Source organism: Cheilinus undulatus, linkage group 3 (genome assembly GCF_018320785.1).
Source record: "Cheilinus undulatus linkage group 3, ASM1832078v1, whole genome shotgun sequence".
In the NCBI taxonomy this organism is placed as follows: Eukaryota; Metazoa; Chordata; class Actinopteri; order Labriformes; family Labridae; genus Cheilinus; species Cheilinus undulatus.
The window spans coordinates 48,889,960-48,909,805 of NC_054867.1; the positions used below are offsets into that span (position 1 = coordinate 48,889,960).

The window sequence follows — 19,846 nt, forward strand, 5'->3', positions numbered from 1 at the left end:
CTTTTTTTTTTTTTACTGCAACAAGGAATATGATCATTAAAAGCAAAAATCATTTTTGTGACTTTCTTTCAGATAAAGTTAGTTTTGGTCAAAGACACAGGTCTGAGGTAGTTTTTGGTATGTTATCCTCGATAAACACTTAATTATAACCACGAATTGTGTCTTCGCAACTATCTCAGGCTTTATTGCAAAAAGTTTTTATTTTTTTAGTGTTGTAGTAATGTATTTTTCTAGTTAGTTCAAGGTAATTTAACCCATTAATGCCTGAAAACACAAATTATAGCCAGAAAATTCTAATTTTTTGTAACTAAAATGTTTATTTTCACTTTCTACTGAAATCCAAAAAATCAAAATTAACATATATTTATTTTGTATCTTATTTGATACATTAGGTGATTTTGGTAACTCATAATCCACTCAAGGTCATTTTAATCATTTATCAGATTGTATTCAGGTTTTTTTTTAGTAATTTATGATTATATTGATTAGATAGAGGTATCATAAAAGTATGTATCAAATATGATACAACAGGTTTTGAGGGGTTAATAAGAGTAACGATAAGTGGATATGTCAGGGATGTGGGGGGCGGTGGCGGGCTTCATACCAGAGTCTGCTTAAGGCCTCACTCTGGCGGCCCTGGCTGAAGCTCACATTGCTAAAGCTAAAGTTAATGTAGCTACATTGGCTTACGTCTGGCCACCATCCAGCTCCACTGATGTTTTTAAAAGAAAACTGAAGATACATCTTTTTAATTTGGCTTCTAACATGCAGTAGTTTTACTTTTTATTAATCTTATTTTACTATTATTTTTTTATCTATGGTTTTGTAATTTTAGGACTAGTTAATTGTTCTTGTCTCTATTTCTTCAATTTCTCTTATTCTATTCCCTTCTGTCTTTTGTTCTCTTTGGTTTCTATTGTTCCTTACTGTCTGTATGTCTGCTCCTTGTAAAGCACTTTGGGCTACATGTCTTATGTATGAAAGGTGCTATACAAATAAATGGAGTTGAGTTGAGTTACGTAGTAACATTAACTACTAATCATACTCAGATTTGTGCTACTATGGAATAATTCCTTTTGAACTAAATCAAATGTATTCAACTTGCATGATCATAAATATACTTATCCATATGGGAGTTTCTAAGCCATGCACTCCTTGGAGAGTCAAAGCAAAGTGTAACTGTTCGTCCATTTTAAAATAAAATGTGTGATTATAGTGTTCCTAAATAAAATATGCTTTATAACTTTACAGAGACTGCAAATCTGTCCACATGTGTGGGTTCTCTCATTTTTAACATCTCTTCAGAGTTTAACAATCTTTAACACTGAGCCCGTCCTAACTTTTCTGTAAGCATGCTGATTGCTGTCGCCCACCACAGTTTGACATGCTACCTTTATCCTTTCAAGCAGTCCATGAGGCGGTGATCAGGAGCACTTTAGGCACCTGTAATAGTAGGAGCTTTAAGAGAAGGTGAAGATCACGGCGACCTCTGCCCCTTCAAACGCTGATATCAGAGTCCTCTAAATGCCAGCTCCCTCGTATCTCCTTCCCCATCTGAGTGAGCACCTGGTCCCTTTTTACAATAGCTCCACAAAGTAACTGAGTGTGAGATACTGAGCCGTCCACTCTGCCTGTGTGGGCCTACACTTGATTTAGCCACCTTTAAGGTCGATTGAGGATTACCTGATAAATTGCCCACCATGGCCAAAAAGGAGAGTGAACGAAAATTGAAACTTGAAAGATTAATAGCAGATTCTTTGCCTCGTTTTTTCCTCTGAATTCTCTCTGTTTCTAGATCCAGCTAAATTCCCACAAGAGCGGGGATTGTGATATCATATTCTCGCTGCACATATTTCCCCACTCATCACAAAAGACAGTGCAGCAGTTACCTACCACTTGCCTATAAACTGTATTAATTCACATTTTCCTGACAACACCACATAGAGGAATGTCTGCGTGTCTCACTCACAGCCTTGAGATACATTTTTCATTCTTTTTTAATGAAGGAGAGCAGAATGAAGGAAGGACATGGTAATTGTCTTAAAAGCTTAATTTATCTGCAAGTGTAAAATATGCATTATTTTGCCTTGTCTTGGTTTTAGTTATTTGGCATTCATCTGAGTGTGTGGGCTGGTGTAGATGCATGCATGTGTGAATGTGTGTGAGTGTGAGAGCTACACTTTACTTACCCAGAGGTAGCCTTGAGGTAAGGAGGTGCTCGCTGCAGAGAAGCCCAACAAAGCACAGTGAACAGGGCTGTGGAGGGCAGCCTCAAGCTACAAGAGAAGAAATAAATATTGATTTGATATGTCTGGCACAGTACTGCAACTTTTTTTCTCATTATTTTCCCTGTAATCACAAAAAAAGTCTTGTAAGTGACCACACAGTCACTGCAGCTCTCTGTTTATGAGGATGCATGTCAAACAAAGCTGCCTGCTAAAAACAAAATGCCTAAAGCCTGGTTACTACAAGAGCTTTATCATTTCACACAGTGATTCATGCCATTTTAACAAAATAAGCTGTGAATCAAGTAGCATAGAAACCAAGCAGCAAACTTCAGCGTTGAAAACGAGCCAATGTGGACGTGCAAAAAAGACCCCTGCAGTTCCTCGAGTGTCCACTTGAGGCTTGCTGCAAAACCACCAGAGGTCACATAAACCCCATTCTAAAAGACTATTTTTAGAGATCAGCCATGTTAGCAGCCTGGTTTGAAACAGTTTTTTGGTTGAATTAGTTCATGTTTAAGGGCACATACAGTACAAGGGACATTTTTTTACTTTTAAAAAGAAATATTTATGCATAATTAGAGGTATGGCTGCTAACGCAATTTAGTTAAAGACGTGATGCCCCTGATTGGCTGGCTAAACTGTCAAAAATACACAGTAAAGTCTTCAGTGTTAATTAAACTGCAGTAGTGTTAAATGTAACACTTTCCCCCAGTTTATATAATTCCCACGGGGTTACAAATTAGATTTCAACTTTTCAACTCAAGTGGTCATACTTTTACTCTTTTTAAGTGTTAATTTTTAACACTCAAAGTTGTATTTTATCACACATTAAAGTGTACTTTTAACACCACAATGTGTTCGGGTTGAGTGCTGATTAAAGTATCAAATAATTTTATTAGCACATTGCAATAGACTTTCAAACTGACTTTCCCACCTCACCATAAATACCTGTGACTATATGTAGCTTCCCTTGACATGGACAAAGCAGAGGGACGAGGTCAAAGCCAGGTGACAATTTCCTTGTGAGTGGTTCAAATTAACAGGAGAGATACAACTAACTCAGAGGATAGCTTCACTCATGGTGCAAAAGCATCTTGTATAAAAAACAACAAGAATCAACCAGTAACATGAGCAAAGGAATCCCAACAGTGATCACTGTTCAACTGGAAACCTCCAAATGCATGTAAAGACATTTAACACATTTAAAAACATTCACACACTCTGCCCAAGGGTATGATGGGATAACCCCCCATCTCCTAGAGTAGGACTAACACTGATCGGATGGACTTTGTCAAGTAACTCAGACACTGAGGACCATTTCACTCAGACTGGACTTAATATTACACTCCAGCTTCTGCTGATCAAATGAAAAACAAAATGAGATATGGCTCGCATTAGCATATAAAGCTTGTGCTTGACTGTACAGGTTGACCACAAGTTAGAGATGTTTAGCTGTTAAAGTTAGATCTCTTTGTACAAGCACAGATTTAGTGATTTGGAGGCCAAAATAAAAAACTGATATGAAGCTCATTGCCATTTATCTAATAGTAATCATAGGAAGTTGAACCAAATATTTCAAAGCATCTCTTTCCAGCAAGCAAAGCAGGATAACTACAGTTGACACCCAAATCTAAAATATTAATATCAACCCAGCCAACAGTATTTAATCAGCTCTTCAATGAGCATCAAAACTCAAACTCACCACATCTTAATATTTCAACGTGTTTCTCAGTCAGGTATAACTTTTGATGATCAATATAAGTGTAATATTTTTTCTATTGACACAAAGCGGACAGTTTTATTTACTGCATGCAATTTTAGCATGCAGTAATCAATCACTTCATTGTTTCAATAGTTCTAAAGAGAGCTACCAATCTACATTTCATTTTTTTTATGAAGATATTTTGGAGCATTTTTAGGAGCTTGGATCTTTCTGCTGCCATCAGGGGTCTTCTTCATCGACTATTTTGGGTAGGAAAAATCTATTTTAAAGATATTTTATTCACTACTGGCCCCTTATTAAACTTCAAAATACACATCTAAGTCATCAAGAGTAATTTTAGACGTATATATCACATTTGCAAACTTATAATGATGAAATCTTGGACCACGAGGACACAGGTGATTGCCTACCTTTGCCTAATAGTATAACAGCTTATGCCTTTGTACCTTGCACCAGAATTATGAGTTAGTTTAACTTATTCTTAACATTTTTTAACCATTTTAGGCACACAGTCCTGGCCAAATGCTCCATTATCTGTAATGCAGCTGTCAGTCACTAGTAGCCTTCGAAATAATTACTGCCCTGTGGCAACAATGCTCTTTACTCCGATATAAACAACCAATAATTTAAAGCACCAATGCCATGAAAATGCACCATCAGGTTGCCTTGGATGTCACCTATCAAGTAGGTCCACCATTAACCCTGAATATTTTGAGTGAAGTCCAGACTCCTAGACTGTCTACTTTCCTGCTCCTCCCTTATCTCCACTTGACTTAGCCTCTCATTGCACTAGAGACACTACAAGGTCTGTGTATATGGGTGCTGACTAAAATTAGTTTGGAAATATCAGCGTATCAAATATTGGCAAAAATCCAATATTTAAGCAGTTTATGGTGTCTATATTCAAAAATACTTGCATCATCAGTATATTAACCTACTGACAGCTGGTATCAGCCTGCTTTTCAGGAGGAGTTTGGCAGCCAGTCCCACACCGTACTGCCCAAGGTTGATGAAAGAGTCTGGCTGAAAACCACTGGCACACAAGAACAAGGTTTCCCCAACTGTGGACAGGATGATTCCACTAAAAATAAAGTCCACTCACATCACTTGTAGGTCCTCTGAGGCTGCATTGTGATGTAAAGACACATGTTGGTGTTTGAAGCCAAAAACAGAGCAGCTTTTATTTAGAGTTATCCTGTTTGACATTATTCTAAGAATTCCTAAAGTTGTGGAAAAAACAGTGAAGCCAACAGTGTACCTTCCCAAATTTTGAGTTCATGTTCATGTGCACAGGGGGGATTATGGTTGGGTTTTAAGACAGACACAAGTTATGCATAATTAGAGACATGACTGGTAAGACTGCAAGCCAGCACTGTAAAGCTGTTAGTCAGGATGCTTAAGGTTCAGTTATTTTGTGTCTTGGTAGTTTGAGATATCATATCAGTGTGATGACTGACACAGATTGGCTTTAAAATTCGGCTTCAGTAATCATCTGGTTGACATCTTAGACTTTGTCCAGCAGCCTATGATAGAAAAAGGCTTAATTACAGTACATACAACAGTCTTCTGTAGAGTCATATAAGAGGCAAGAAATTCCACATTTAGACATTTATTTCAGAAGATTTGTGCAACATTTAGAGACTAAACTTTGTTTTGTTTTGTTTGCTAATTTGTCATTATGTCTTGTCAGACAGATATCTTTTCAACAATGTGAAATGTGCAAGGAACACAGTTTGCCAAAGGCAGATTTGCCTTCTGGGGGATTAAAGTAGATCTTTTCTTCCCTCACCTTATCCTATCTTACATGTTCAAACTTTGCTACATAATATCTACAAAACAAAAGCTTTTTTTAAAGTTTTTAAGTTGCATTGACACTGACTAAAAGTAATACTGATGTTGATGATTATCTTTATATTTAGTGCCTGAAGCTGTTGCCTGGGGTTGGTGTCAGTCAGGAAGATGAACAATAGGCGGCAGAAAAACACTGTTGCCTATCAAACAATGCTCCCAGTACAGAATCACTTTGAAACACCACTTCTTGCTGCATATAGGCTGTAAGGAGATGGGAGGCCTATTTTGATGCTCTGCATTAAAACTGAACAGTTTAGAATAAGCAGATACTGATAAATGAGTAGCCACAACCCAAATAATGTTCCTTGTACTGCTAATCTTACAAAATCAAGCTTGAAGAACAAACTGCTTGCAAACCAGTTTGTTTTCGCACAATTTTGGAACACCACATACAGATTCTTTTTCCCAGTGTGGAGCTAAATAACATGGAGCAAACAATTCCATCTGCATCGCTGTGCAGCCTAGATTCTGGGTCGGCACTACAACTGGTCTCTGCAAGCTGACATTATCTCCTGAAGCTGGTGTGCTTAATATCGACAAATACGCCATGCAACTCCACTTCAAAAATTAAAAGCTCCAGCTCTAGTTCCCTTTGAGTTTGGCACCACTTATGGACAAAGTAATACATTTTGTTGCTTTACTGATCTTGCCCTGTGGCAAGTATACATAACATTTACAAGTACCAAAGTTGACAAGTATAAATACCAAAGTATTTCTCAAGTATTTTAAGTAGTTTAGTATTTTAGTAAATACATAACTTAAAGGCTCCTTCTTCTCAACTCTCTTTGCTAGGAATGGCATCCTTTTTGCAGATATGAACATTCTGCTGTTGGATTCTTGCGTTCCCATAAGCCACGAGTCAGATCAAAACACCTGCTGGGCAGTAGAGCAACCAGTTTGCAACTGTCCAGGAGCATCAGGCCCAACTTGGTATTGGCCTTGTAATCAGTGGTTTAGCAAAGTAAAATGGATGCGCTCACATAGCACTTTTCTAGTCATCTGATGACTCAGATGACTCTTTTTATACCAAAGATAACTTTGATCACCCCTTAACTCCATATTTACTCACTGGTGCCGAAGGCTGCACTCTTAAATCTGCTGGAACCCAATCTGGGTCATTTTGGTAATCAGCGCAGGGTCCAAAAAGGACCAAACCAAGTCTGAGTAATGTTAATTCAATGGGGTTGGGTTATGGGCTTGACCTAGCGAGTTGGATTATGTTTTTGACCCAAAGTTTGATAAAAAAAAAATTACCTGGCTGTTGGGTAAACACTACCAAAAACTTGGTTTCAGGATTTTATTTTAGATGATTTTGTTCCTTAAACCAAACCATCCATCCATCTTCTTCTGCTTATCTAGGGCCAGGTTGCGATGGTAGCAGGGTGAGAAAGTCAACCCAAACATCCCTCTCCCCAGCAACACTTTCCAACTCCTGCTGGGGGATCCCGAGGCATTCCCAGAACAGACAGGATATATAATCCCTCCAGAGCATTCTGGGTTTTTCCCAAGGTCTCCTTCCAGACAGATGAATAAAGAGACAGATGCAGAGCCAGGGTGCACCCTGAGATTAAAGTCTGTATTGTGTTCTCTATTGTAGGTTAACCCCTTCCACAGTCAGGAAGTGACCAACTCAGTGGATGGCTACATTCACAGTGCAGCGTTTAACAACGAAACAAACATAATTCACTAGAGACATGAGTAAAGGAACCCCAACAATGATCATCTACACACACATAAATGCATCTAAAACAAATCTACACTACCCACAAAAAGCATGATGGGAAAACTCCAACCCCCAAATTTAAAATGGTAGTGTCCCTCCCCCATTCCCTCGCCCATTAAGCAACCCATTGTTCTGGGTCTCTATTTCTTATCCAACAAACCTACCCAACCTGTGACCCAACAACTTTGACCCAGCATCTGGATTATAAAAACTGTGTGGCTATAATTGTGATCAGCTGGCCATCATCTGGCCTACTATCTGTCATAATCAATAGGGTTTTTCTAGTCGTCTGACTACTCCATATGCATTTTACATGGCAGGTCAAACTAACCAAGTCACATCTATGTGACTACTAGTTTATGCTGATTCCGTCCATACACCCTCACTCACCACTGATGCAGCAGCGGTAGCAAATTGGAAGTAAGATTCTTGCCCAGGGTCACATGTACATGTGACTACAGGAGCTTGGGACTGAACCCCCTACCGTCAAGTTGAGTGGTAACTGACTCCCAAAGCCACAAATGTGGCAAAGTGTGCAGTTGAGGTCTAAATTATCATTGTAATTGTTTGAACTGTGAAACCACAGTTGGTAAACTGGCCTTTTTTTTGAATGTCTGATATTAAAAAATACAACATGAGAAAAAAAAAAAACAAAAAAACAAGACACATGTGCCAGACTGTTCATGATAGCCTGTAACCTGAAGGTACAACATTTGAGATTAAATTCTACTGCAGCGCCAAGATCAAAAGAAAAACCCAAAACCAATATTTGATCTCTCGGGTATCATTGGAGGCAAATATTAGGGTTTTGACCTAGTTTGGCTTTCCCTACACAATTCATGCAATTACATTTTTAGGGCTTAGTTAAAGTGCTGCTTTTAGTTCTTTAACTAACGAGCTGTTTTCTAAAAAGAGGCCAAATATTGAGATCATAACCCAGAAGAGCCAAAATGTCACTAGAATAGAAATAAATCCATATTCCTTCAACATATATCAGATTTTTTTTACCCGAATCAGAGTGATGGAGGTTGACATTTACATCATGGAGGCTTTGGCAGACACATCAAACCCCCCTGTGGTGAAAGCTGCTCTTCTAAACAGCCATCCATCCGGCAGGAGATTATTTTTATTTTGGTGCATGACCGCTAACGGCGTGCCATATGACAGACAGAACGGTTAATTGTGTGATGTTGGGGCGCTTGGGGGAGGAAGGGTGTGTGAATTTCTGGGTGAGAAAGAGGGAGGAGGGAGAAAAGAGAAGGGTCAACGATGAGCACCGTGCGTCTTTAACTGTCGTCCTCGGCGGCGGCAAACATCAATCACAGGTAATTTATAGCCTCCCCTAGCCGGGCCCCTCCTACTTTTCTTGTTTGTTGTGTGTGTTTGTAAACAGGAAAGAAAAAATAGCAGCCAGATTTTTTTTTCTTCCCATCTGCACTGCGAGGTTATACCTCCATTCCCCCCCGTGTCGGTCTCCATCTATTTAAATTCACTCCACAGATGCACTGCTCGTCCTTTCTATCAATCTCACAGTCCCACTTTCCCATTTCTCCTTTCCTAGTGCTGTTGCAATGTCCGCTCTTGCTCCTTTGTTTCTGCCTTTCCTCCCTCTCCCTTCCTGCCAGCCCTCTGTCAAGTGCAGAGAAGTGTTTTTTTGATAGGTAATTAAGCGGCAGCCATAATAGGTGTCCATATGGAGGCCCTGTGGTTAAGAGAGGGAGAGTGCTGGTGGACCAGAGGGACTGGAGCGCTATAACAGACGACGCTAGTAGTTCAATGGTGGTTGGATTTTATCAGCCACCCGAGACTGGCAAGCATCGCAGGCCAATCTTTCCAGGCCTAGATTGCTTTGTATGTTAGCGCTCTCCTGAGTCAGTCTGGCGATGCTTGTGGGATCTATCCACTCCGTCAGAAGGGTCCCATCACTGCTTCATAAGGTATTCAAAGGCAGGAATGTGCACTGGGATCGTTCAGATAAAGAGCTGCTGTGTAAATGAAGAGGCTTGTTCCTTAATGAGATATCAAGCATTTGAAAATTCTGATGCCTCCTTTTGTTAAATGACTGGGTACAAGAGGAAATCTCATTTTGAATATTTTACCAGTAATTAGCTATTTGGTAATGACATCCTATTGTGCTTAATATGTTAAATAGCACTTCTTTTCATACAGGACTATTATTTAAATCCACACAATTAGGGAATAATTGGCATGATTTTGTTTGAGACGAAACCCTCAGCTTGTTACATGATGCAACACTGTGTATGTTAATGGCTGACATGGATCTGAGTACACAAGGAGATTGTGCTTCCACAAATGTGCAGACACTGATTATGATCAATACAGTAAACCTAGGCTCCACTTATTGAACATTTTCAAACAGCCAGTAGAAAGAGGCTGGGTGAGCACAACAAAGCCTAGGAGATCATTTCCACCTGTGAGTGTGCAAATTATATCGACAGGTACAAAAGGACATGGGGGTCTTGTGCTATGACCGTATCAGTGGGGATCCCAATGCTAATAAGGTATCAGTGAAGCACCATTTAAAAATCAATGAGATCCAAGCTTCTTCCAAGTCAATTGTCAGTCTCGTTTATAGCTCTCTTGTTTGTGTGTGTAGGTGTGAGTATGTAGAGCTCTGGGCGAAGGTATTCCCAGGTGTGAAGGCAGGATGAGAAAGGAAGGTGAGCTTGTAAACCAGCTGAGGGAGGTTTGATGGGAGTGCTTCTGGGAGTGTGCAGAGGAAAAAGGAGGAAATGGGCAGGTGAGCTAATTAAAGTGAGATTTGTTGATGTGATGAGAGGGCGGCCTCCCAGCTGCCGGTTACCGATGACCCAGTGGTCGACAAAGAGTCCGCCCCACCCATTACCCCAAGAGGGCGCCAGCCCATATGCTGTTTCCAGGTGTCTATGAGTAGCTCAGGAGCATCTATTGCTTTTCTAGGTGATTGATGGGAAAAGTGTGTAATTAGAGCAGCTCCTGCAGGATGGAATGGATGGTGCCATTTGTTTTGGGTGTCTTCCATCTAATGAGAAGAGTTTTTGCCAGTGGATGAATCCAGCGGCTGATTTGTAGATGCTGCCACCTTGAGGTGGCCTCTATCACCCAGTTGGCTTTGCAGCATCTGCTGCTGCCTGTGACAGTCGTATGGCAACCTGACACGCCAGATGGACTTGTTTCACACGTCCATCTGGAAACCTCCAATACTAAGCGTTTGGGAAACGTTTGGATGAACGTTCTGTCACATCTTTACAGGCCAATCAGAGCAACAAAACACGTGACGTAGCTGCGGCCGAGGTGCGTGTTCATAGATACTGAAGAATAACGCGAACCATGGCGACTATATACATGTCAGTTCACGACTTTTGACATTGTTGAAAAGAAACAACTCACTGCTGTTCTTCTTTCCTCTTTAATGAAGAAATGTCGTCAAGTTCTGATAAAACTGGCGCTTTAGCAGCATCCACGCTAAGCTCTTCCGCCATAATTGCACCGGCCTCTTGTTGCTGCTTGCTTACATCACAACTCCACCGTGCCTGACAGTACCGCCCCTCGTCACTGATTGGTCCTGTCACTTTCTGACCAGACCCAAACAGTAAAGACGGGAGCTTTGCAAGATGGATTCGCCAGAGAGAAACAAGGAAACAGGCGTATCCATCTGCTTTGCAAGGTTAGTGATACATTTATTTTCAGAAAGATGGTTTTAACTTTAGCCTCCACAAGTGGGTCACAGAGCTGTTTCCAGTAGGTAGTAAATAATTGCCTAGAAAACAAACAGTGGCAGAAAGTTTGAGGAAAATGTAAAACACCGATTCCAAAATAGTTGGGGAGCTGTTAAAAAAACGAAATAAAAGAAATGCAAATCTCATAAACCCATATTCTATTCACAGTTTACACAGACATCACATCAGATGTTGAAACTAAGACATTTTAGCATTTCATGTAAAAATATGATCTCATTCTGAATACGAAAGCAGCAACACATCTCAAAAGAGTAGGGACAGGGCATCAAAAGACTGGAAAACTAAGTGGTGCCAATGAAATACAGCTGGAGGAGCTTTTTGCAACTAATTGGCGACAGGTCAATAACATGTCTAAGTAGAAAAGGAGTATTTAAGAGAGGCAGAGTCTCTCAGGAGTCAAGATGGGTAGAGGTTCTAATATGCCACCATCTTCAGTGCATAATATCATCAAAAGATTCAGAGAATCTGGAGAAATCTCTCTATGGGAGGACAATGATCAGTATTGGATAATATTGATCTTGGGTTGCTCAGAAGACAGTGCAAAACAACAGGCATGATTCTGTACTGGGAATCCTGCATGGGCTCAGGAACACTTCCAGAAATCAATCTGTCAACACAGTTAGCTGTACCATCCACAAATGCAAGTTAAAGCCGTATCATGCAAAGACAAAGTCATATGTGAACATGATCCAGAAACACTGTCGTCCTCTCTGGGCCAAAGCTCAGTTCAAATGGACTGAGACAAAATGAAAAACTGTTCTGTGGTCGTAAGAATCAAAATTTGAAATTCCCTCTGGAAACCATAGATGCTGTGTTTTGTGGAATAAAGAGAGGAGGGACCATCCAGCTTATAAGGTCACAGTTCGAAAGCCTGCATCTCTGATGGTATGGGGTTTCATTAGTGTCTCTGAGGTGGGCAGCTTACACATCTGGAAAGGCATTAACAATTTTAAAAGGTAGATTGGGGTTCTACAGCAACATATACTCCAATCCAGATAACATCTCTTTCAGGGAAGACCTTGACTATTTCATCAGGCAGTGCTAAACCACATACCATATCTATCACAACAGCATGGCTTCACAGTAGAAGAGTCCAGGTGCCACAGAAAACAATTGGCACATCATAAAACAAAAAATCTGGTGAAGAAGACCTAAGACTGCAGCAACAAAAATCCTACATCTGACAAGAATGGGACAACACTCCTCTCCCTAAACCCCACAACTGGTCTTGCTACTTCCCAGACGTTTACAGACTGTTGTGAAAAGAAGAGCGGTTCTACACAATGGTGAACATGGCCCGTCCCTACTTTTCTGAGTTGTGTTGCTGCCATCAAATAATATGTTTTTCAAGAATGTCTCAGTTTAAACTGTATGCATGCAGTGCTTTTAGACATGTTCATTGTGTCTGTGTTTTATCATGGGTTTTATTCCATCTAATGTCCAAGCTGCAACATTTTACACTGAATAATTATGGGCAGTTGATTTTTTTTTTTTTTTTCTTGGTGTTGCGACTTCTCATTAAGCCTGGCACACACTGATTTTGAAAACGTGAGACCTCACACATGGGGACAAATAATGGCAGATTTAAGTGTTTTGTCTGACAGTGTGGTGTGCAACAAGACGACCAACACAGCACACCACACAATAACAGACTGTGTTAGAGTCTCATTTCTTGAAATCTCACACTGTCAAATTCAGCTTTATAGTAAACAAGCCAAATGTAGCTCACTCTTAGCTACCTGCTGTATCCACTGCAGTAGCAATTTCAGTCCCACCATTTATTGTCAGTTAGATTCTAGTTTGTTCTACACAACACTTTGTATCAGCACATGTATTGTGTCTACAAATCAATAAAGTGGTCCACCATTTCTGGCATTCATTTAACTTCATGCTTCATGTGTGACATTGTTTACATGGCTGTGTTTGTTGTGCTTCCTCTTTTAGTCAGCCTGATTCCTGATTTGCTGTGACTTAGTTCCATGAAATAATCTTGCTTATGTCAGTGGCCTTCAGGGTTCCCCCAACACAACCGGATTTCTGATGTTAAATATAGAATATGTTTGATAATTACAGAATGAAGTGGAAGCTCCAATTGTCCTCCGAGCAGATTGGTGAGGGACGGGACGCTCTTAACACAATCACACCACAGAAAATAAGTCAAGATAATCTTAGAACCATTCATTTGCTGACTTTAGATTAATCTAAACACATAATAAAAATTGTCACTGATGTGCTTACTCAAATACACTATATGGACAAAAGTATTTGGCCACCCCAGTTTTCATCTGTTCCAAGACCTGTTGCCAAAGGTGCATAAAATCAAGCACCGAGCCTTGCGGTCTCCATTTGCAAACATTTGTGATACAAAATAGGTTGTTCTGAAATGCTCATTGACTTCAAGTGTGTTACGATGATGGATGAAATCACTGCAATAAGCTGGTTTGTGAAGTTCCATCCCTGTTGGATATTCCACGCTCAACTGTAAGTGATAATATTAGAAAGTGGAAGAGTTTAGGAACAACAGCAACTCAGGCACAAAGCAGAAGACCACGTAAAATCACAGAGCGGGGTCAACGACTGCTCAGGTACATGGTGGGTAAAAGTCACTCACACTCCCATGATTCCATATCTGAGAATCCTGAACTTCCATTGGTATCAATGTAAGCACAAAAACAGTGAGCTTCATGGAATGGGTTTCCATGGTTACACAGCTGCATGCAAGTCCCACATCACCAAGTCTAATGCCAAGTGTTGGATGGAGTGGTGCAAAGCACACCAACACTGGACTGCAGAGCAGTGAAAATGTGTTCTGTGGAGTTTGTTGGAGGAAGGATAATGGTATGAGGCTGTTTTTCAGGGTTAAACCTCAGCACCTTATCTCCAGTGAAGGCCAATCTTAATGCATCAGCATAACAGGACATTTTGGACAATGCTATTTTTCCAACTTTGTGGCAACAGTTTGGGGAAGGCCCTTTTCTATTCCAGCATGACTGTGCCCCAGCGTGCAAAGTAAGTACTATAAAGACACGGTTTGTTGAGTTGAGTTTTGAAGAACTTGACTGGCCTGCACAGAGCTCTTAACTCAACACCATCGAGCTCCTCTAGGATGAACTGGAACAGCGATTGCGAGCCAGGCCTTTTGGTCCTATATCAGTACCTGACCTAAGTAACCCTTTAAAACCTGTAGGGGTGCCGGCACTCCCATTGCATTTCTATTTTTAACCGCAGCTAGAATTGCAACCAAATGAGACAGAGCAATAATTCTTTTGCATATCAAACTGGGGGTGTAACACTAACATACAGAGGTGTCAAGTAACTAAGTACAAATACTTCGTTACCTTACTTAAGTAGAAATTTTGGGTATCTATACTTTACTGGACTAAATATTTTTCAGCCTACTTTTAACTTCTACTCCTTACATTTTCAAGCAATTATCTGTACTTTCTACTCCTTAAATTTTAAAAATAGCCTCGTTACTCCTATTTCATTTCAACTTGTTTTCATTCTGGCTTGTCATCATTAAAAAAAAAAAACACAAATAAAAAAACCAAAAACCTATCCAGATAAATCGCGTCATCCAGATGGAGTGAATTTGATTGTAGTTGGATGAGAAGTATAAACATAATACCATTCTGACACCCTACTGGTTTGTACATGAACCATCGCACCTGCGCACGACACAAATCATGTCACACTCCAACAAGGAAATAGCAGATGTATGTAGCCTAGTACGAAGATGTCCGTGACAGAGACTCATGAGAACTTGAGGGAAATGTCCCAATTAAGCACCAGCGAGGAGGTTGGTAGTACACCTATATGGCTCTTGAATGTATTTGCATTGTACTAAAATGTGTTCATTTTCAATGGGCATAAATGCAGCTGAAACAGCTGCATCCTAAATTTTTCAACATTAACATTTTAATGTAACATTATAGTCATTATGCCCTTTAGAAAAATGTTTTTTGTGGAGTTGAGGTAGTGCACTGTAGGCCTGAAGTCTGGCCAGAAGAGTGGAAGCTGTTAAAAATGCAAAAGGGGGACTAAGCCCATATTTGAACACAATGTCATCACAGTTCCTGTTGGTGTAAAGGTCAGGTGACTGAATACTGTTTTCCATATAGTATATTGTGTGCAGTATTTAGCTTGACAGTAGTCAAACTCAACACTGCTTCTCTCTTCTTTTGTTATTTAGTGGTGATCAGTGAAAAGCTTTCAGAAGGGCTGCAGCCGCCATCTGGCAGAATTAGAGCATTACAACCAGATGCCAGTAAATAAAATCCAAAACAACAACTTAAATAGACATAAACGTTCCTACACCTTGTCTTTTTTCAAATAAATATGTTTTAATATCTGAATATAGCACATAGCAGGTATGTGCATGATTGAGGAGAGAGCTGCAGTAAAGTGTATGAGTCTAAATCTGACATGCAGAAGTTTTAATGATTCATGCTCCTGGCTGTCAAGCTGTCACAGCCCTGTCCCGTTGGTTTGGATGACTTTCCCAAATCCAATTAAAGTTGTTTTACTTCCCCAGTTACCAAGGTGCTCTGTTTTTCCTTACAGCGATAATTCTTTGAAAGCACCATAAACTTTTCTCGGATATATAAGTGGATTTATCGCACATCACATTTACTATCAGAGAGTGTCTATGCATCATGGGGGCTGTAATGTTTCCAGTGACAAGACGCTGCAGCCAGCATTTAACTGTTTGACCTACATAATGCTAACGTAATGGATTCTCTTTTTTGGAAGGAGCTCTCTGTAGCAACTTATAAAACACTGCACAAGGTGAAAATCCTGAGCTCACATTTTTTGGGCTGTTCAAAGGAAAAAATGAGTCTGCAAATAATACATATTGCAGTGTTTAGCTTGCTGAAAATCAAATAACAAATATTATCTCATAAAGTGCTTGTGTTCAGGGAACTGGGTGCTGTATATTACACCCAGGGAAAGAAATTATAGCTGTATTTTTTTCTTACTCCGTAGTCACAGTGCCTTCCCCCAATTCCACATACCAACAATCTTTTACACGCACTAACAAGCACTAATAGAAAACTTCCACTGTTTATTAACTGGTAATTGACTGGTGCTGGCGCTCCCTCCTCACTGCAACCCCACTGCCTAAGGCTACAGGCAGGACAGCCACAGAGTGAATTGCCAGTCAACCTGAAATTACTTACACCCAGAGCCCCGCTACACGTAATGCACACTAAACAAGCTACTAACATGAGAAATGTTGCAAAGTTGCTGCTCGGGTTATCAAGAAGGCAAGCTCTGATAGAGATGGGCATTCCTGCATGGCCTGAATAAATGAGGATTCTGAGTTTGTAAAGCATGTTTGCCCTTCATCTGACCTTCAGTGGTCAGAGGCTGTGCATCTCTAACAGGTATTTAAGCTGTGTAGCATGCACAACATCTATCGTGCACTAAGAGCTGATCTGCAGCTCATTCTGAGTGGGTAAGTGATTTATAAAACTAAAACTCTTTCCAAATCCGTCCTGTGCATTTAGAATGAGGTGCTCTGAAGTCCTCTCATACACAAAACGAGTACTACCTGGGGACCTGTGGCTTGAATAATTGATAGATTTAATTTCACTATGGTGTTTTGAATCAACACAACAGTAAATAAGCAGTGTATGCAGTCGCACACCTGCAGAACCTTAAGCTGAGTCAGTATGCATGCATAGCCAGCTAACTGAACCATGAGAGAGGACAGCATCTACTTTGAAGAAATACCCTCCTTTTTAAACCTGACAAAAGATAGAATATAGATAGAACAAATACAAAGTGTTCACATTTGTGACGGGCCAATCAGAGCAACAGGACAGAGAGACGGAGCAGACGTGCACGGCTTTTCTAGTAACCTGATTTGTACGGGTTAGCATTGCTGTAGTTTATGAACAGCTGAGTTTGTAGGTGGCTAAAATCCATGGTGAAGCCCATCGGGAGACATGCAGAAGCATCTCTGCCAAGAGAAGCTTTCTGTGTAACTCAATTTGATGAAGAGCTACCTCCTAGCTAATTGCTACACCTGCAGCCGCCATTGTATACGCCAGCTTGTGAAAACATATCTTACATTACGAAGTGCTTTCTATGGCTCTTTGCTCTTGATTTAACAAAGCAATGTAGTCCAGCTCTGATAAAACTGCCACTATAGCTACATCTGAGCAAATCGCTTCTGCAGCTGCCAGTGTATACACTGACTCAGTACGACCTCACTAAATCTCTCAAACTCATGCAGAAGCAGGTTGGCGGACGAGCAGAAACATCTTTTCCTTCAAGGAAAGCCTTCAGCGTTGCTCTTTTTTTCTTTATTTCATAAAGAAATGTGGTTCAGCTCTGATAAACTGCTGCTATACTAAAGCTACATCCATGCTAATTGCTACATTGGTGGCCGCTATTGCCATCAGCTTACAGTACAACTTGACACTGATTGATCAGAACCGTTTTCAGGTTCAGCACAAATACTGTGGGTTGGAGCTTTGCAAAATGGATTTTCCTGACTGCTTTGCAAAGTTACCATTATGTTAGATTTAAGGAAGGAAGGGACAAGAGTAATATCAGCATGAAACACGTTTGTTATACAGTTTTCATTGAAACAGCTGTGACTAATACTGTACGATCTTAAGCTTGATAAAGAGCTGTAAAGGCCAATTTGCATCTCCTTTTTCTGGTTATCAAGGTGCAGAGCTACAGATTATGGGCTGCAGAGATGCACACAATGTTTAAGTTAACCTACAAAGAATTGGAGGAAGAGTCAGAAGCCTTCCATGCATAAATATGTCATTGAAACTACCAACTGAATGTTGAGATATAATTTTCTTTCCAAATTTCTGATCAGCTACAATCTCTGGAGGGCTTGCAATTAGACATGCTTAAAGGGACACTGGTGAAAAAAAGGGTTGAAATTATTGCTTTTTATTAAGTAATAAATTAGGGATTTCTGGCACTTGCGTCATTGTTTTCTTCTGCAGTGACTGACAGGTGTAGTGTTGCATAAGGCCAATTCCTGACATCAGTCGAAGACAAAGCTTTCAGTTGTCGGTTTCAGAGTAAAACTAAGAATCATTCTGTAAAACTGGACCACTGTTAAAATTTCTAAAGGTACAATTCAAACACTTAGGGAAATTACAGCTCTTAAATAACTGATTCACACTGGGGATGTTGTAATAGAAATAAATGTTGTAAAGGCCAGTTTACACCATATTGTGTATTTTCCTACCACTAATGCTGCTCTTTGAAAATTGCGTTTCTACTACAGCCTAAATAAAGTGGATAACAGTCATTTAGGCAGGAGAGCATAGAATTACATTACAAGTGTAGCCAAAAATCAAAGGTGAAGCAAAATTAAGTTTATGTTCCTCTTGTGACTAAGATACTGTAGCTGAAAATTAACTGCAAAGTAGGGATGCTCCCAGGCAACCAATTTCAAATTTAGTGAAACTTAAATTTTAAATGCATTTCAGTCAGGAACACTGCCGTCATACATTTAACAATTTTATTGCAAAATGGATTTACAGTTTTAGTTGGTGGAGGAGGCTCTGCTCAAAAGATGCTCCCTGGGTTAGTCAAGCAGCATGCTTTGACTTTCCAGGGAGTGCATAGAAACTCCTATAAAAGATATATTTTTATGAGAATGGCTGAATACTATAGCGTTAATGCAGAAGCAATCCATGGTAGTGTGAATTTATACATGAGGGTTCAACAAGCTTTGTGCTATAAAGGAGGAGGCTGAGGTGGAGGAGGTGAAGCTTTGCCAGCGGCAGCACTGTGGTTCCAGCCAAGGTTCTAATAGTTTTGGATTTCAATAGTTTTTATTTTTATTTCATTTTCATTTTCCATGTTTGATTTCAATTTAGTTTTTACTAGTTTTTACTGCTGGTTTGTTAGTTTAGTTTAGTTTCTATTTCACAAAAATGCTTCTTTTCAGTTTAGTTTTTTTTAGTTTTAGTGTTAGTTTTAGTTTTTTCTGCAAAGCAGATGGATACACCTGTTTCCTTGTTTCCCACTGGTGAATCCATCTTGCAAAGCTCCCATCTGAACCATTTGGGCCCGGTTAGAAAGTGACAGGACCAATCAACAAAGAGGGGCAGTACTTTCAGGCGCAGCAGAGTCTTGATGTAAACAAGCAGCAGCAAGAGCTGGTGCAGTTATGGAGGAAGAGATTAGCGTGAATGCTGCTAAAGCGCCAGTTTTATCAGAACTTGACAACATTTCTTCCTTTAAAGAAGAACAAAGAACAGCATTGAGTTGTTTTCTTTTCAAAAATGACAAAAGTTGAGTACTTACATGTCTTTAGTCGCCATGTTTCACGTTATTCCTCTGTAGCTGTGCATGTACAGCTCGATAGCGGTTACGTCATGTGTTTTGTTGCTCTGATTGGCCCGTAGAGATGTGACAGACAGAATGTTCATCCAATCACCCTCCGAGTTTTTTTTTGAAAGCCTCTGCCTCTTCTCAAACGTTTCCTATTGAAGCTTTCCCAGATGGATGTGTGAAATAAATCCATCTGGTGTGTCAGGTTAGTTTAGTCCTTTATATTCAATCTTCAATGAAAAAAAGTGCTCTGAGAACGCATCAT

At 40.0% G+C, this 19,846-nt stretch overlaps 1 protein-coding gene across 5 annotated transcripts in view; it reads right to left on the reverse strand.

The window, feature by feature from the left end:
* arhgef10la (Rho guanine nucleotide exchange factor (GEF) 10-like a) overlaps positions 1 to 19,846 on the reverse strand; it is a 311,778-nt gene that overhangs the window by 76,865 nt on the left and 215,067 nt on the right. For all 5 annotated transcript variants that reach the window (XM_041784009.1, XM_041784008.1, XM_041784013.1 and 2 more), the window contains one exon: positions 2,190 to 2,276. In XM_041784009.1, the coding sequence (XP_041639943.1) occupies positions 2,190 to 2,276 (87 nt within the window). The remainder of the gene's footprint in view (positions 1 to 2,189; positions 2,277 to 19,846) is intronic.